Raw genomic sequence first — 19,605 nt, 5'->3', positions numbered from 1 at the left:
GGTGTGTGTGTACGTATGTGTTTTGATTACTGGATAAAAGAGTCATACATCAGGCGGGCGCAGTGGCACGTGTCTGTAATCCCAGCTACTCGGGAGGCTGAGGCAGGAGAATTGCTTGAACCTGGGAGGCAGAAGTTGCAGTGAGCTGAGATTGCCCCACTGCACTCCAGCCTGGGAGACAGAGCGAGACTCCGTCTCAAAAAAAAAAAAAAAAAAAAAAAAAAAAAAAAAAAAAGTCATACATGACTGAGCAGAACTATTGAAGGTTTTCTTGGCTGCTTGGAGAAATTGCAGATACATCCATCTGAATCTGAGAACTGATTGGGATTTGGTATGTGAACAACTGGAGAGAACCATGCACTTTAATATTATATCTGGTGATTTCAAATAATACGACAGATTTTGCTGATAAAGTACTGCGGTCTATGTTCCCACTCACATACACTTACCTGGTTACAGATGTCAGGTCAAGATGAGGTCTGCACCTAATCCTGTATAAGAGCAAAGATTTTTCATAGGGTGCTGTGAGGGCTTCACTAACTTTATTTTGTCCGACTGGCCAGAGAAAGGATGCTCTAATGGAAATAGCAAACCCGTATCATTAAACTCTTTAGAAACAAAGAAGCTGGTTTAATAGGCAGAAATGTGTTTGTTTGTGCTGTGTAATTCTGCAACACAATGTTACTTTCTCCTAGTAAAACTAAAATGTCTAATTATCCTTAAACGGTACTGAGGCCTGAAGAATGTTTAAAGAAATAGCTATTGCTTCTGGTGACTTTTGTGCATGTGCATCCACTATTACATAAAAGTCAAATTCAACTACCAAGCAGGTTGATTGACATGTTCATGACAACATTTTCACATTTGCCTATCTTCATTAGATAATGTGTTACATGTAATTTGACAGGTGTGTTATTTTGATTGAAATAAGCATAAAGAAAAGCTGTCTGAAAAAAGAGAAAAGCTGTCTTAAATCAGGGGTTTTATAGCTCCAGAAATATACAAAGTTAGGAATTTCTTTTGATTTGAACTTGGTTGGATACCTGTATAACTGATACATAACACACAGGCAAACTGGGATTAACCTGGTTAACTTTTCTCCTCAGTTTCACCAGGAAACAATAATAGGTACCTGAGTCTTTGATGAAAAGGTTAACCTTAAGAACTAGCAGAAAAACATTCTCAAATAATAGAATGCCAGTAGCAGAAATGTTTTGACTGGCATGTTTCTTCTTTGTCCACTAAAATGAATCAACACCACACATGGAATAATGCATTATGATAATAATTAACTTTTTGAGGTTTGAGAGTATGAAATGAAAATGAATAAAATAAAATATCCTTGCATATGCATGTGAGACCTATAAGGAATGCAATATTACAAATAAAGGAATCAAAATTTTTACCCATGGAATTTTAGGGTTGGGTAAATCATTTATCTTAAATCTATGGTTTGCTGGCTGTTATCAATCTGCTCAATTTTAGCATTGTTGTATACAAGAAAGTAAAAACTTAGGTATAACATAAGCCAGCCTCTGAGTTCTCTATACTGATTATCTGCATACTGACTGAATCAGTGAATGAGAACACTAGACATACCAGAAACACGTGCTTGTCCTCTCCAAGCCAACGGACTTAACTGTTTGTGGCATTTAAGTCCATAAAACATACTTCACTGTCAATCTTTTAAACACATAGGCTTACAGGTTTCGTCAGTTTTCCATTTATATAAATGTCTGTTCTTAGCCATCCAGATATTCAGTCAAATTTAAATACAACCTAGGAAAGAGAAAGTGGATTTATTTATTTTAAATGATGCATTTGAAATCTATAGTATCCCTAAAAGTCTTTTAAACAGTATTAAATTTTCTACCCATAAAGGTTTCCAGAAAATATTTGAATATAGATAGCTATAAATCTATCTGATAGTCTAGACCTGAAAATAAATAGTTTCTTTTGCTGGATGCTGTGGCTCATGCCTGTAATCCCAGCACTCTGGGAGGCCAAGGCGGGTGGATCACTTGAGGTCAGGAGTTCGAGACTATCCTGGGCAACATAGTGAAACCCTGCCTCTACAAGAAATAAAAAAATTAGCCCGCCATGGTGGCCTGTGCCTGTGGTCTCAGCTACTTGGGAGGCTGAGGTAGGAGGATCACCTGAGCCTGGGGAGGTCAGGGCTCCAGTGAGCCAAGATCACACCACTGTACTACAGTCTGGGTGACAGAGTAAGACCCTGTATCAAAAAATAAGTTTAAAAAGTTGTTTTTTTTTTTCCTCAGAATAAGATGAGAGTAACTAGGATTACTATATTAAGGGGACCAGAAGAATGGAAGACCTGGGCCAGAAAAACTTATTTTTTTCTTTTTGCTTATAGAATATTGGTATATATCCAATAGTATCATTACCCAAGAATAAGTGAGCCAGAGCTAGCGTATCAATAGGATCTTGATTTTTCCATGTCTCCACAGTCATACGAAATCTATTGTTTTTTTAAATCATAGTATTAAATTGACATTTTAAACTCATAGCATTCATAAAGCTTTTGTCAAGAAATAAAGCTTCAAGTTAATGTTATTTCTGGAGTTATGAGTATATACTCAGTATCTTTTTAAATCCATTATTCACAAAGTCTTATTAACATGTCTTGTATGCCTAGTTTCCTTCAAAACAAAACCTAACATTACTCAACAGCACACTAACATTAAATTACCCCAAAGCAGCCGGGTGCGGTGGCTCATGCCTGTAATCCCAGCACTTTGGGAGGCTGAGGCGGGCGGATCGCCTGAGGTTAGGAGTTTTGAGACCAGCCTGGCCAACATGGTGAAACCCCGTCTCTACTAAAACTACAAAAACTAGCCAGGCATGGTGCCAGGTGCCTGTAATCCCAGCTACTCGGGAGGCTGTGGCAGGAGAATCACCTGAACCCAGGAGGCAGCGGTTGCAGTGAGCTGCGATTGCGCCGTTGTACTCCAGCCTGGGCAACAAAAGCGAGACTTTGTCTCAAAAACAAAAATAAATTATCCCAAAGCTATTAATTTTGTCTTATTTGTAAATAATTCATTCTCCCTAATTTCCGTTACAGATATTTGAAGAATCTTTACCTTGGAAGCCTCATGGTAGAAGGTGTAGCTCTCACATTCTTCAAAGCATTTTCAAAACACTTCCACTACTTGATGTATCATTAATTCTATCTTTAGCAAAAAAACACTCTGGACAGAGAATGAATAGGGAAGGCATGGATTGGGAGAAAGAATATGTGTGTCTGACAAAGGATTTAAAGTCAGAATATATAAAATACCACAACTCAATGGGTAAAAAGCACTAAATTAAATACTCTTTGGAATAAATATGAAATTTAACTATGTTATAAACATTTAAATACAATCATTACTTTATAAAAAAATCTGTGATTTGGATTTTTTTTTGTTAGCTTTAGCAGACTGTTCAAAGTGGATCCTGTTCCTCAGTGGCGTTTCTTAGAAAAAAGGTAACCATCCAAGAGAACAGTTATTTCATGAGGGGGTACTTTTGTGAGTGTAGCTATTCTTAATTAAAGGTTCCAGGATCAACATAAGGATAAGCAAGGAATTCCCCCAGTTTGTTGCCTTCTGAATCATAGTGGAGCATTCGGAAGCAAACATCACAAAAGAAACATGGGTCCTCTGGCGCAAAACTGTCATTGTTCGTCACCCATCTGTAGTTTTTAAAAAAAGAAGTACATCATTACAATCAAATTTTCCATACCTTAACATGCTTTAAGTTATGACCTGTAGCAATATGTAAATATTACATTCTTACTATTTCCTTATCAGTCTGTTATTAATGCATAATCTTTAATTTTGTATACATAGATGCAAATACCAGCAATACTCTCTACAAAGCAAAAGGTCATCCAATATTAAGAAACACTGCAGAGGCCGGGCGCGGTGGCTCAAGCCTGTAATCCCAGCACTTTGGGAGGCCGAGACGGGCAGATCACAAGGTCAGGAGATCGAGACCATCCTGGCTAACACGGTGAAACCCCGTCTCTACTAAAAAATACAAAAAACTAGCTGGGTGTGGTGGCGGGTGCCTGTAGTCCCAGCTACTCGGGAGGCTGAGGCAGGAGAATGGCGTAAACCTGGGAGGCGGAGCTTGCAGTGAGCTGAGATCCGGCCACTGCACTCCAGCCTGGGCAACAGAGCGAGACTCCGTCTCAAAAAAAAAAAAAAAAAAAACAAACACCGCAGAATGCTGTTTCTCTGTAATATTATCCTTAAAGGAAGAATATAAATCTACTTGAAAGCATCACACATTTGCCATGACATACCTATTCTCCAAGTATGAATATAGTCATTTTCTTCTAACAGACCATCTTGAAAAACCGTAACAAAATTAGATGCTACAGATCTGATACACTTTTGCTTAATATACCTTCTTAACTGATAAATGAGTACTGGTTATTTTGAAAACTTATGTAACTATTTACCTATAACTCAAGATTATGTTATAAAGTATATACAAATGGCAATATAGGCAACATTATTCAACCAAAATGTTGAATGGCATGAAGATGCTATTGTATGGTATGTTTGAATTCTGCATCTCATGGAATGTTTGCTTTTAACATTATTTTCCCTTTTATCTGATTTATCATGTTTTCCTGTTGATCTTTTAGAAAAGAATATTGTGGGGTGGCGAAAACAAACTGAAGATACAAGTTGAGTATCCTTTATGTGGGCCGGGCACGGCGGCTCACGCCTGTGATCCCAGCACTTTGGGAGGCCAAGGTGGGTGGATCACAAGGTCAGGAGTTTGAGACCAACCTAGCTAACATGGCGCAACCCCATCGCTACTAAAAATACAAAAAAAAATTAGCTGGGTGTGGTGGTGTGTGCCTGTAATCCCAGCTACTCAGGAGGCTGAGGCAGGAGAATCACTTGAACCCAGGAGGCAGAAGTTGCAGTAAGCCGAGATTGTGCCACTGCACTCTAACCCAAGGGACAGAGCAATACTCCATCTCAAAAAAAAAAGAGCATCCTTTATCTGAAATGCTTGGAACCAGAAAGAAGTATTTCAAATTGCAGATATTTTCAGATTTTTAAATATATTATGTATATATTTGCCGGTTGAGCATTCCACTGAGAATGTGAAATCCAAAATGCTCCACTGATCATTTCAGCATCAGATGTTGCCACTCAAAAACTTTCAAGTTTTGGATTTCTGATTCTTGAAATTTGAAATGCTCAACCTATACTAAATTCCCTGTCCTCTGAGTGGCTTTCAGATTTTTTTTTTTTTTACAGTTACTGCTGTGTTGTCCAGGCTGGTCTCCAGGCCTCAAGTGATCCTCCCACCTCAACCTCCAAAAGCAACAAACTTTTTTTTTTTTTCCACTGACCCACAGTAAGAAATGCTTTATAATCTAAACATGTAGAATCACATGAAATAAAAATTTTATAAAACTATATTTTAACTTCATGTGATGTGCTGTGGTATTTTTTTAATTGATGAAGTTTTATTGATGAAGCTGATCATGTAAGCTGTGTGGACAGACAGAAAGAACATGGTTCCCCAAGCATTTTGGATTAAACAAGGTTTTCTTTCCTTAGACTTCCCAAATCCCTTTATGGTAACGTACACTGTGACCCTCTAACAGGGAGTTACTGTACAGAGCTTTTCTTGAATGTATCTATCAAAGAATCCTTGCTTTCTTAACACTAGTAACTTTGATTTTTATTCACCTAGCTGTATACATTTTACAAGCCTTAAATTTGACCTACCCCTGGACTTGTGTACATATAATATTTCCTTACTATTTAAGAATGTCAGTTTTAACTCACTAAACTGGTTTTGTGGCACTTCCCTACTACATGATACTTCATATTTATAACCTAAAGTACAAATATTCTTAGATCCAAAGTGGAAAACAAATACCAAAAGTCAAAACTACCATTTCTCAGAGAAAAAAAAAAAATACATTATCACTCACCTAGCTGTATACATTTTACAAACAAAACATTTTCTGGTCCACAGCCAATGCTTCTTGATAAGGAGGGGATACAGTGTCCTATCCAAGCAGTCATCATGATGCACAAGCCTTTTGTTCATGGGAAAATAAAGATATTAAGGTGATAAATACTAAGTGACAAATTTTTATGAGCTATTAAATATATCTGTACCTGAGTATTAGGAAAATAGATACTTTCAATTTTTGCTTATAAGATATTGCTAAATTACTTGTTATACCATGTTTGACCAAACTGTGTTCCACAAAATACTTTCTCCAAGAGCATTTTGGATTAAACAAGGTTTTCTTTCCTTAGACTTCTCAAATCCCTTTATGGTAATGTACACTGTGACCCCCGCAAAGAGGGGGTCATCATATAGAGCATTTCTTGAATGTATTCTACCAGAGAATCCTTGCTTTGCTTAACACTAGTACCTTTTATTTTTATTTATTTGAAATGGGGTCTTACTCTGTTACCTAGGCTGGAGTACGGTGGCATGATCTTGGCTCACTGTAGCCTCAAAGTCCTGTGCTCAAGCAGTCCTCCGACCTCAGCCTCTCCAGTAGTTGGAACTACAGGCATGCACCACCACACCCAGATAATTTTTAAAATTTTTGTAGAGACAGGGTCTCACTATGTTGTCCAGGCTGGTCTCAAACTCCTGGCCTCAAGCAATCCTCCCACCTCAGCCTCCCAAGGTGCTGGGATTACAGGTGTGAGCCACCACACCTGGCTAACATTTAGTACTGTATAATGAAACAATTTGGGCAAAGCTACTCAGTAATATTTTACCTAGATTAACTGGTTGTTACAATGTGGCTCTTGTTTTTCTAATGTCTCCTTTATTAAAATCTAATTCTGACTCCTGGCATAATATGAATTGGTAGAATCTTAGTTTTAAGTGTCAGAATTGTGAAACCTTTAAGAAGTTTCATAACTTTTATTAAAAAAAAAAAAATTGAAGTCAATCTCTACTCTGCCACTAATCAGCTCCATGGCTTTGGGTAAATCCTGTAAATCATGACAGACTTCAGATTATTCTGAAAGATGAAAGGACTACACAAAATTGTTCTAAAGGTCTCTAACAATTCTAAAATACCATTGTTTTAATTAAAACTTTCACCATCAGAAAATAATTAACCTTTTGATAATTGGTATTATGGAATGGCACTGAATGATTAAATCCACCTGTAAGATAAAAATGACTTCTCTAAATTGCCTTTTAAAAAGCCCTACATTGCATACTCTTAATAAATGTAAACTGTTTAAAAAAACAAAAGGGCAGACGTGGTGGCTCACGCCTGCAATCCCAGCACTTTGGGAGGCCAAGGCAGGAGGATCGCTTGAGCTCAGGAGTTTAAGACCAGCCTGGGAAACAGCGTGAGACCTTGTCTCTACAAAAAATAAAAAAATTGGCCACGCATGGTGGCATATGCCTATAATCTCAGCTATGGGAAAGACTGAGGGAAGAGGACTGTTTCAGCCCAGGAGGCCGAGGCTGCACTGAGACATGATTTTGCCACTGCACTCCAGCCTGAGCAACAGAGTGACACCTCCTTCTCAAGAAAAAAAAAAGTGTAAATTGCTTTTTCTTTAACATTCAAACAGATCATGTTTCTTTTGTTGATCACTGTATCAAGAAGTTACCATGAGTTTAAGGGTCATGTTTTTATCCTTCAGCCTTGGAATCACACTGTTTATAGAAACAGGCCTACACTATAAGAAATGTATGGAAAAGGCCAGGAGCGGTGGCTCATGCCTGTAATCCCAGCACTTTGGGAGGCTGACGTGGGCAGATCACCTGAGGTCAGGAGTTCGACACCAGCCTGGCCAACATGGTGAAACCCCTTCTCTACTAAAAATACAAAAATTAGGCTTGGCACAGTGGCTCACACCTGTAATCCCAGCACTTTGGGAGGCTGAGGCGGGCGGATCACCTGAGGTCGGGAGTTCAAGACCAGCCTGACCAACAGATTGAGTAGAAACCCCATCTCTACTAAAAATACAAAATTAGCTGGGCGTGGTGGCACATGCCTGTAATCCCAGCTACTCAGGAGGCTGAGGCAAAAGAATCACCTGAACCTGGGAGGCAGAGGTTGCGGTAAGCCGAGATCGTGCCACTGCACTCCAGCCTGGGCAGCAAGAGCAAAACTCGGTCTCAAAAAAAAAAATAATTCAAAAATTTGCCAGACAAGGTGGCACGCACCTGTAATCCCAGCTACTTGGGAGGCTGAGGCACAAGAATTGCTTGAACCCGGGAGATGGAGGTTGCACTGAACTGAGATCATGCCACTGCATTCCAGCCTGGGCAACAGAGCAAAACTCTGTCTCAAAAAAAAAAAAAAGAAAAAGAAAAGAAAAGAAATGTATGGAAAATAAAGCCACCAGAGAGAACTGGGGGTTGCCTTCCATCTTATGTTTATTACAAGGCTAGTATATTTTCCCACATTTGAAAGGAAGAGCAGGCAGAACAGCTTATATAACTTTTTTTTTTTCTTTTGATACAGTCTTGCTCTGTCGCCCAGGCTGGAGTACAGTGGCACAATCTTGGCTCACTGCAACCTTCGCTTCCCGGATTCAAGTGATTCTCGTGCCTCACTCTCCCAAGTAGCTGGGACTACAGATGTCCATCACCACAGCCAGCTAACTTTTGTATTTTTAGAGACAGGATTTCGCCATGTTGGCCAGGCTGGTCTCGAACTCCTGACTGCAAGTAATCTGGCCACCTTGGCCTCCCAAAGTGCTGGGATTACATGCATGAGCCACTGTGCCCAGGCTGCTGATATAAAATTTTAATAACATCAAAGACATAAATGTACTGTCTATAATTTTAAAAGTCATATAAATCCAAGGTTTATATACGCTTCTGACTCTTGCCTCCCCATTCTTCTTCCCTAGGGGCAACTATTTTCCATTCTTAATTGTTTGTTTATAATTTACCTCCTCAACTTCTCCCCACAGAACTACCATAATTTTGGTTAAACAGATATTTAATTCATGACGAATTAGTGCTACTTCTACCTAAGCCACATAGTTGACATTTATGGGACAACATTTTGTTTTCTAGCTATTAATCTATTAATTCTCTCCCATTTACATTTGCTTAATTTTTTTTTTCTTTTTTTTTTTGAGACGGAGTCTTGCTGTCCAGGCTGGAGTGCAGTGGCGCAATCTCAGCTCACTGCAAGCTCCGCCTCCTGGGTTCACACCATTCTCCTGCCTCAGCCTCCCGGGTAGCTGGGACTACAGGCGCCTGCTACCATGCCCGGCTAACTTTTTTTTTTTTTTAGTAGAGACAGGGTTTCACCATGTTAGCCAGGATAGCCTCAATCTCCTGACCTTGTGATCCACCCGCCTTGTCCTCCCAAAGTGCTGGGATTACAGGCGTGAGCCACCGCACCTGGCCCATTTGCTTAATTTTCAATGTACCTGTCACAAATTCAGTCACCTATCTTCTGACAGAACAGTGAACAACCAGGAGTCAACCAGTTTATTTTTCCCCCCAGACATCCTTCCTGAGTTTTATATGCTCCTGGCTCCAGACCCTGGATCAAATCTCCAGATCTGGTACAAAGCTCTCACACTGGGATTTCACTTTTCCATCATTCTGAGAATCCCTTTTATGTCTATTTGACCTATTCTGCCTATTCTGTGTTGCATTCCATGTCTTTCGTGTTCATGGTGTACACTTTCTGTGAAGCACTTTTACATCTTCTGGTAGTTTCCGGAGATGGAGTGCATGAGATATAAAATTTTGGAGATGAGTCAGTAAGACCAAAAATAGAAGCAGGGACTTTCTGAAAGCATCCATTTCTTTCCTTTTTTTTTTTTTTTTTGAGACAAGGTCGCACTCTGTCACCCAGGCTGGAATGCAGTGGCATGATCATAGCTCACTGCAGCCTTGACCTCCTGCTCTCAAGCAATCCTCATGTTTTAGCCTGAGTAGCTGGGATTCCAGGCACACACCACCATGCTCAGCTAATTTTTGTATTTTTTGTAGAGAGGGTTTCACTGTGGTGTTCAGGCTGGTCTCGAACTCCTGGGCTCAATCTGCCCACTTCAGTTCCCCAAAGTGTTGGGACTATAGGCGTGAGCCACTGCACGTGGCAGGCATCTGTTTCTATTACTGGTATAATAAATTACTAATTAATACCAGTAATTACTAGTTTCTAATTACTGGTCAAACACAGGCACATTATTGTTCCACAAAAAAGTTTTAAATGGTCTCTCATAAGGAATCAAACCAGCACTGGAGCAGGGTTTATTCGTACATAGTATTCCTTCTTAAACAGATTTCCTAAATAAAGAGGAAATGAATAGCCTTATTCATGGAATAAGAGCTATTAGCTGTTTAAATTTATAACTCATCCCCAAATCTCATTTTAGACTATCTTAGCTCCTTCCCAATTTAAATCTTTGTCAAAGCATTAAGACTTCACATTTGTCAAATATTAGAATTACTCTTCCTCCAATTCCCTTTTATCTCCTTCAAATTTTGGCAAAAAGAGAAACCTAAAACAAAGTTGCAATGTTATCTATAAATGGATAACTACTACCTGAATAACAGCTGTTTAATACAAAATGGAGATACTTTTTAAATTATTAACAGATTTTTAACCTTCTAATAGTAAAGTATTTCTTATAGATTTTCCAAAATAATGAACAATAGAGGATGCAAATGGATGGAAAGAGTTGGTCTTTGCATGGAAAGAAGACAGCATTTTTGCTGCTTCCAAGTCAAGTTGCAATGATCATTACTTCTACTCCTCTTATTTTAAAAAAACTATCTCTGCTTTTGTACTCTGAAATAAAGAAAAAAAAAGTAACCTACCTTATGTCAGTAATGACAATGACGTGTTCACAGTCTCCCTGATGACAGTATAAGTAAGGAAAACCCAGTTTAATACACAAGTCATTGAAGGTGAAATCTTCCATTCTAGCAGTCTGAAACTTTCCATATCCTCTGTCATGGGACTCTGACCACTCAATGATAGTTCTAAGCGGGGGAAAGGCAAGGATATATCATTTTTCCACAAAACTTAAAACTACAGAAAACAGTTTGTGATTGCAGTAATTCACATTAACCTAGCTCACCCAACTAACTGGACAGTTGCCATCTTGAGATGAAGACCAAAATGTTTGATACATGTTGAGATTAGGAATGCTGAATTTTCATAAGGGATCAGTTTTCCGGAGGTTACATGATGTGCATCACTTTAGCTTAAATGCAAAAATGTGTAACAATGTCACTCATTATTGAGTTTTGAAAAATATTTTTCACAAAATGTTAGTATGTAATGAGATTTAATATTTCAAATATTTCTTAGTTTCAATGTTTAATATCATAAATATTGATAGTTATAACCCACATAAGCAGAAGCTCATTGGAGTCTTCAATTATTTACAGTATAAAGAAATGCAAGGCTGGGCACGGTGGCTCACACCTGTAATCCCAGCACTTGGGGAGGCCGAGGTGGGCGCATCACTTGAGGTCGGGAGTTTGATTCCAGCCTGACCAACATGGGGAAACCCCATCTCTACTAAAAATACAAAATGAGTTGGGTGTGGTGGTACACATGCCTGTAATCCCAGCTACTCGGGAGGCTGAGGCAGGAGAATCGCTTTAACCCGGGAGGTGGAGGTTGCATTGAGCCGAAATCGCACCACTGCACTCCAGCCTTGGCAACAAGAGCAAAACTGTCTCAAAAAAACCAAAAAAAAAAAACAAAAAAAATGCTGAAACCAATAGGTTTGAACTGTTGGGTTAGAATACAGATTAAAAATGGCTATAATAGGCTGGGCATTGTGGCTCACACCTGTAATGTAGCACTTTGGGAGGCTGATATAGGCGGCTTACTTGAGGCCAGGAGTTCAAGACCAGTCTGGTCAACATGTTGAAATCCTGTCTCTACTAAAAATACAAAAATTAGCCAGGCATGATGGCACACACCTGTAGTCCCTGCTACTTGGTAGGCTGAGGCACGAGAATGGCTTGACCCAGGAGGCACAGGTTGCAGTGAAAGCCAAGATCGTGCCACTGTACGATGACAGAACGACACTTTTTTTTTTTTTTCTTAAAAGGCAATAATAATATGTATACTTATATACTCTAATTGCTTAGACATTGATAATGAAAGTATGGTCTCATTAAAATGAGCTTAGATATAGATTTTTCCTATATTATGTACTTAAGCAACATACATATCACCATCACCTAGCACAATAGTATATACTAGATAGGCAGAAAAAACAGTGACAGGTTAATTTACCACTATTACTTATATGTAAAGGCCAGAGACTAATAATGCGTGTTAATGGGATTTAATTTATTATTATTATTTTTTTTAGAGACAGAGTCTTGCTATATTACCCAGGCTGGAGAGTAGTGGGTATTCACAGGTGAGATTATAGCATGCTATACAGCCTTGAACTCTTGGCCTCAAAAGATTCTCCTGCCGCAGCCTCTGGAGTGGCTGGGACTACTGTACCTGGCTAATTTTTTTTTTTGGATGTATGTAATGCTCAAGACAAGATCAGTAATTCCTTGGCAAAGGTCCTTAATAGGCCAATAATAGGATTTGTGGAGATAACACTACTTTGATAACTAGAAATAGGAAAGACTTTGAGAAGATTTTTGGAAACTATACCTGCTCAAATCTCTGCATTCCGGGTATCTTTTATCATTATAAAATGTTCCTTCAAAATAAAAGAAGGCTGATTTGTATAGGTCCTACAAGAAAACAGATGGTATTGAGAGAAAGTCAACTATTAACAATTATGAAATTGCTCTAACTATTAATTCAAAATTTATGTATCATAAAATCACACTAATACATGTTACAAAAACTGCTACTACTTTCAATTTTACCCTACTGCTGTTTTAATCACTACGTTTGATTCAAATGTGTATATTCTCCTGAGATTCATGAAAGAAACCCAATTAGAAATCAAATAAACATCATTATTTTATCATATGAATACACAGCAGTAAGTCGTGTTGGATACTAGAACTAAAAACTAAACAAAGTCCTATCTTTAATGTTTCCCCAGTGATAACAATGATCATCAAGTTACATTTTTCTGGCATTTTTTTTGTATTTGCAATGTTTTACAAAATTCTCTCTTTACATTTTCAGTAACTCTTAGGCAGACAGAATCTGAATTTCTATTTTTACTCAAGCAATCTTGCCCCAGGTACCACAGTTGTACCACAACTGGTGGGAACCTTCAAGGTTTCTTAACTCATTCTACCACAGCTTCCGTCAAAGCAGTGGCTCTCAATCCTGACTGCAAAATCAAATCACAAAAAACCAAACACCAAATGTCAACTCGGACTCATTCATTAAGAATCTTTGGGCCGGGCGCGGTGGCTCAAGCCTGTAATCCCAGCACTTTGGGAGGCCGAGGCGGGCGGATCACGAGGTCAGGAGATCGAGACCATCCTGGCTAACACGGTGAAACCCCGTCTCTACTAAAAAAAATACAAAAAACTAGCCGGGCGAGGTGGCGGGCGCCTGTAGTCCCAGCTACTCGGGAGGCTAAGGCAGGAAAATGGCGTAAACCCGGGAGGCCGAGTTTACAGTGACCTGAGATCTGGCCGCTGCTCTCGAGCCTGGGTGACAGGGTGAGACTCCTGTCAAAAAAAAAAAAAAAAAAAAAAAAAGGAATTTAAAGAATCTTTGGGGATCAGTATTTTCCAAAACTCTCTAGAAAAAAACATGCAACCAGAGTTGAGAAGCACTCTGTTAAACTGGTCCTTCACCATCTCTTTAGACCCCTGGATGAGGGTCAGAAGACCTGAGTTCTTTTCCTTAACCTACCACTTACTAGCTTTGTGATTCTGGTATGTAGCAATCACTTTTCAGACCTGTTTTCTCATCTGTGAAATGAGAATAATAGTATATGCCACGATGTCTTACAGGATTGTGGTGAAGGCCAAAAGCAATTTATGTATAGGAGATATATGCTTCAGGTACTAAAATAATTTTACCCTAATATTTTATTTTTTCTCCTACTTCTTTCAAGCTTCCATTTTTCTTTCTTGTCTTCATTCCCCCACTTACAGATCATCTTGTGTTCGCATCAGACACTCTTGCAAGACTGGCTGTCTTGTTTCTTCTTGGACCAGTCACTAAATCTCACTCACCCTCTGTTCTCCCATGTAAAATGTGAGTAAAGCCTTTACCTTTCTCATTGGTTGTTATGGAGATTAAAATGTATAATGCACTTAACGTCATATGACTAGCTGCTCCAATACAAAATCTGCCACTTAATATACTTCTACACCCTCAAAGAGGTAAGCAGGGTCTGAAATAAAGGTTCTAAATAAATAACTATTGACTTATTTTGGAAACAAAATGAAGTTTAACATATATAATTGTGTTTTACAAAACACTTCCATAAAACCTCATCTTAGGTGATTTAAGCAACTTAATATCTTTTGGCATAATTATTAATTACAAGGTGAACTCTAAAAGAACAAGAATGTTTTCCATTTAAATCAAAAGTCATCCACTAATAAACTTCCCTGGCCGGCATAGTGGCTCACGTCTGTAATCCCAGCACTTTGGGAGGCCTACGTGGGCAGATCACCTGAGGTCGGGAGTTCGAGACCAGCCTGACCAACATGGAGAAACTCCATCTCTACTAAAATACAAAAATAGCTGGGCATGGTTGTGCACGCCTGTAATCCCAGTTACTCAGGGGGCTGAAGCAGGAGAATCGCTCGAACCCAAGAGGCAGAGTTTGCTGTGAGCCAAGACCACGCCATTGCACTCCAGCCTGGGAACAAGAGCAAAACCCTGTCTCGAAAAAAAAATAGAAGAGACAGAATCAATATAACAGTAGATATGTAAATATTTTAAAATACAATTATGGGTTATTTAATCCCTGCTTAGAAAACTTCTGAAGGTATCAGCACCAATGTACAGACCAAGTAAATTCACAAAGCCTGATTAAAACCTTCTCCTGGGCAACACAGTGAGTTGTTGCCCAGACTGGACTTGATCAAAAAACAAACAGACAAACATTATCCAGGGCTTCCTGAAGGTAAGACTGATTCCCAGATCTGACTCAAATTGCTTTGAGCAATGTTCAGATGGTCGGAATGAAGAGGATAAATTCAGATTTTTCTTCTTAGATTGATCTTATTATTTAACAGTTACATCTTATTTTTTTTTTTTTTTTTTTTTGACAAGATTAACTTTGCAGAAGATTGCCACTGCTGCTTTAAAGAAAAGATGAATCTTGGCCAGGCGCAGTGGCTCACGCCTTGTAATCCCAGCACTTTAGGAGGCTGAGGCGGGTGGATCACCTGAGGTCGGTAGTTCGGACCATCCTGGCCAACATGCTAAAACACCGTCTCTACTAAAAATACAAAAATTAGCCGGGCCATAGTGGCTCATGCCTGTAATCCCAGCACTTTAGCAGGTGGATCACCTGAGGTCAGGAGTTCGAGCCTAGCCTGGCCAACATGGTGAAACCCCATTTCTACTAAAAATACAAAAATTAGCTGGGTGCAGTGGGGCCACCTGTAATCCCAGCTACTTGGAAGGCTGAAGCACGAGAATCACTTGAAACTGGGAGGTGAAGGTTGCAGTGAGCTGAGATTGCATCATTGTACCCCAGCCTGGGCAACAGAGCCCCATCTAAAAAATAAAAAATAAAATAAAATAAAATTTAAAAATCTCTTATTTCCTAGTTCACATAAAGTTTTGAAATTCTACTTTTCTTTTATCCTATTATTTCTCTCCAAAAGCACTGAGATGGCAACCCTGAAGAACCTAAATATCTAAAAACCATTTTTAGCATAACTCAACAGGTACTTAAGTGAAATCTACATGTGAGCCATGATGCTAGTCTCCACACTAGTTACCAAAAACTGGAATACAGTCAGCCTGTGGGGCAGACACACATATTACACTGCATCAGCATACTGAAATATATACCACAAAGGACAAATGAAAAGGTGGCAGGGTAAAAAAAAAGGAGTCAAGAAAACTTGTATGTAATTGGTGAGTTTTGAGCTAGGTTTAGAAATCTGAGAATGAACTCACAAAATGGATGGAAGGAAGGAAAGGGCTTCCTACCATGTTCAAATACTCAGAAACATGAAAAAGTATGGTACACTGATGAAAATACACAAATTCACTATGGATGAATAAGGCGTAAAGGCAGCAAGTGAATAGTAGAGAAAGTTAATTTGGGAATCATCATTATAAAAGGTCTTATATGTCAGCCTAAGGAGAAAAAAAAAAGCTAACATTAAACCTAAGTTATACCAACACTTATGTGGCTCGTGGAACAGGAACCAGGAAAAAAGGAGATTGTATTGGTTCCTGTCCAAACACTGTCTCCATCCTTGTTGTTCCAAATATCTTTTTACTTATCTCTAGGAGATGCTATCCCTCCCCTGAAATGGCCCTGTAAACCTGAGGCCCTCTGCCAGAGTTGTAGTAGGTGTAGTTCAATCCTGCCCTATGATGAAATGTGGAAGGGATCAAGGCCCTCCTGCTTTATTAGGTAAACGATCCTTTCTTAAAACATTGCCGGTAGCCAGTCTACCACACTGCTCCTTTCCATCCTTATCCAGGGGGTATGCAGGACTTCTCTTTCCTTTTGAGAGCAACACATTGGGGAAACACCAGCAAGGACCAACTTCATATGGTCTCTCCTTGTTTGGTACTGGTCCTTGGGCAGCGAAAGGCAAAGAATGGGTGCTAACTATTAAGGCTCTCAGGTCGACTCCAGCCTTTTGCTGGGGGCAATTATGACAGATCGCAATGCTGACAGAGCTTAAAACAAGAGTGAATGAACAGCAAAGTCATATGCTACAGTGAGGTCAAGTTATATAAAAATGGAAAAGTGACCAACTGCTTAGAAAATTAGGTGGTCACTATTAGCCCAGATGGAAAAGTCTCCATACAATAGTTTAGAAACAAATGAGAGATGAAGAAATCAAAACAGAGTCTGGCCTCCTCTTTGGAAAAGTTCCAGTGATAAAGAGAAAGAATGAGATAGTGTAGTAGCTTGATGGAATCCCACAGGAGAAGAAAAGGATTTACTGGGACATTTATGAACCTGCTAGAGTAATCACTATTTTCTTAGGTTGCTATTTCCTTTTGTTTTATGGGAGGAAATCACCTTACTTTGCTGATGTGCTCAGGGGCTTGGTCAGGAGTGTTGCTGAATTCACCACCAATCTGGAGGTCACTGACACAGCGAATTGAATCCCTCAGTTCTGTGAGCTTTTGACTGCCCAACACCAGCATTGTTTGGTATGGTTTGTGTTCTTTGTGCTAAAAGTCAAAGAATAAATAAGTGTTCATTTAGAGACAAAGCAATAAAACTACAAATCCTGTCATGACTGGAACAAAACTAAATTGCTGATTTCTTTTCTTTCTTTTTTTTTTTTTGAGATGCAGTCTCGCTCTGTCGCCCAGGCTGGANTTCACACCATTCTCCTGCCTTAGCCTCCTGAGTAGCTGAGACTACAGGCGCCTGCCACCATGCCCGATTAATTTTTTGTGTTATTAGTAGATACGGGGTTTCACCATGTTAGCCAGGATGGTCTCGATCTCCTGACCTCAAGATCTGCCTGCCTCGGCCTCCCAAAGTGCTGGGATTACAGGCGTGAGCCACTGTGCCCAGTCAGTTTTCTTAAGTTTAAATTGTCCTCATAACTTGATGTTCTGTATTTTCACATCCAATAATTATAAGGCCAAACTAATGGCCAAAATTCAGAGTGGCTCTCCTGTGATCCAGAGCTACTCTGAAACCACCTCCTTTATCACACACCAAGCCACTATTTCCCTCAACCTGGTATTCCCTCAACCTCAATCCACCCAGGGCCCAGCACCAGGCTACAAGGGACAGCCCCTCTGCCCCCAAACCTACTGGAATTATTCAAACTAGCCAATCCTAAACTGTTTACTCTTCCCTACCTTGTCTTTCCCACAGAAATCCCAATAAAAACTGTAGTCTATGCCTTCCCCTCTCCCCTTTCAGCCTCCTGACTGAGAATGGTGCTTCTTCCTGTGGCCCTACATGGTATGCGCCCTCCTCTAAGGAAATGTAATAAAAATCTTCTTTCAAAGGCATTATAGCCTCTCCATGTCATCACTCAGTCACCTCCATAAATCAGAATAGAATGGAATGGCCAAGCACAGTGGCTCATGCCTGTAATCCCAACACTTTGGGAGGCCGAAGCAGAAGGATTGCTTGAGCTTAGAAGTTCAAGATCAACCTGGGCAACATAGAAAAACCCCATCTCTACAAAAAATTTAAAAGTTAGCTGGGCTTTGTGATACATGCTTGTAGTCCTAGCTACTTGGGAGGCTGAGGCAGGAGGATTGCTCGAGCAAAGCTGCAGTGAACTGCGATTGTACCGCTGCACTCCAACCTAGGCAATGGAGCAAGGCCCTGTCTCAAAAACAAACAAACAAACAAAAATCCCATGGGTACAACCGACATACTTAGCCATGGAAATTTTCTGGTTTAAACTAAAGCTTATAATCAAGATGATACCAAACTGACATGAGCATTAACAGTCACCGGAAAATAACCTCATTTAGCAAGACTGTCTTAAAATTTCCTAAAAGTTACTTCATTCATTGAGGTCAGGCAATCTATACTGCAACCTAAGGTTGTAAACCCAGATGCATTACTTTGGTTTGGTTTGTTTTTATGATTGGTCATTTGGGATCTTTTTTGGGGGGAAGGGGGTGACGGTGGGAAACAGAGTCTCATTTTGTCACCTAGGCTGGAGTGCCATGGCATGATCTTGGCTCACTGCAGCCTGGACCTCCCAGGCTCAAGCAATCCTCCCTAGTAGGTGGGACTACAGGCACAAACCGCCACACCTAGATAGTTTTTGTATTTTTTGTAGAGATGAGGTTTTGCCACATTGCCCAGGCTGGTCTTGAACTCCTGAGCTCAAGTGATCAGCCCACCTCAGCCTTCCAAAGGTGCTGAGGATATAGGTGTGGCCCATTACACCTGGCCAGCAATTTGAGATCTTCATTAAATAAGATAATTAGTACTAACTACATCCCAGATGCTTCGTAAAAGCCTATTTATTCATAAGTGCAATTTATATATATTAATATTTCAATGACAACTCATCAGAATTTATGACACATCTATTTAAGGAATCAAGAATATATACACTCTGGGCTAGGAAAGAGTTCTTTCTCCTAAAAGAGTCTTGGATACCCTTGACTTAATAACGTTCTGTATTTTCATCAAAGAGTCATCTCTGGTTAGTTCAATAACTTCCCAAGTATTCTAAATTAGTGAACATAGGTCACTCCATTCCTCCGTTAGCCACCTATTCTGCAAAAATCTCTCAAGAATTTGTAGAATTAGAATCATTATGGATTTACATATACTTTCAGTTGCTTCTAGTGCAGAAATCAGGCATATATTTCAATACTACAGCTGTAATCCTATTGGATCGAAAGACTGTTTGAAATTTGACCCTGGCCGGGCGCGGTGGCTCAAGCCTGTAATCCCAGCACTTTGGGAGGCCGACACAGGCGGTTCGAGAGGACAGAAGATTGAGACCCTCCAGGCTAACACGGTAAACCCCCGTCTTTACTAAAAACTACAAAAACAA

At 39.7% G+C, this 19,605-nt stretch overlaps 1 protein-coding gene across 2 annotated transcripts in view; it reads right to left on the bottom strand.

Moving 5' to 3' along the window:
* Positions 1-827: 827 nt before the first annotated feature.
* SNAPC3 (small nuclear RNA activating complex polypeptide 3) overlaps positions 828-19,605 on the bottom strand; it is a 39,820-nt gene continuing 21,042 nt past the window's right edge. Inside the window, exons 5-10 of one of the 2 annotated variants that reach the window (XR_001888940.1) lie at positions 17,138-17,287; positions 12,638-12,720; positions 10,822-10,986; positions 5,972-6,079; positions 3,102-3,694; positions 828-1,779 (exon numbers count right to left, since the gene is read on the bottom strand). Coding sequence is in view for 1 of the 2 variants with exons in the window: in XM_017890872.1 (XP_017746361.1) it covers positions 3,547-3,694; positions 5,972-6,079; positions 10,822-10,986; positions 12,638-12,720; positions 17,138-17,287 (654 nt within the window). In the remaining variant the exon portion in view is untranslated. Of the gene's footprint in view, positions 1,780-2,274; positions 3,695-5,971; positions 6,080-10,821; positions 10,987-12,637; positions 12,721-17,137; positions 17,288-19,605 lie in introns of those variants that run through there. The other variant, XM_017890872.1, reaches the window with a different exon arrangement.

This window comes from Rhinopithecus bieti, unplaced genomic scaffold (assembly GCF_001698545.2).
Source record: "Rhinopithecus bieti isolate Rb0 unplaced genomic scaffold, ASM169854v2 scaffold_71, whole genome shotgun sequence".
NCBI classification, from domain to species: domain Eukaryota; kingdom Metazoa; phylum Chordata; class Mammalia; order Primates; family Cercopithecidae; genus Rhinopithecus; species Rhinopithecus bieti.
This window is presented reverse-complemented; position numbering and strand designations above follow the sequence as displayed.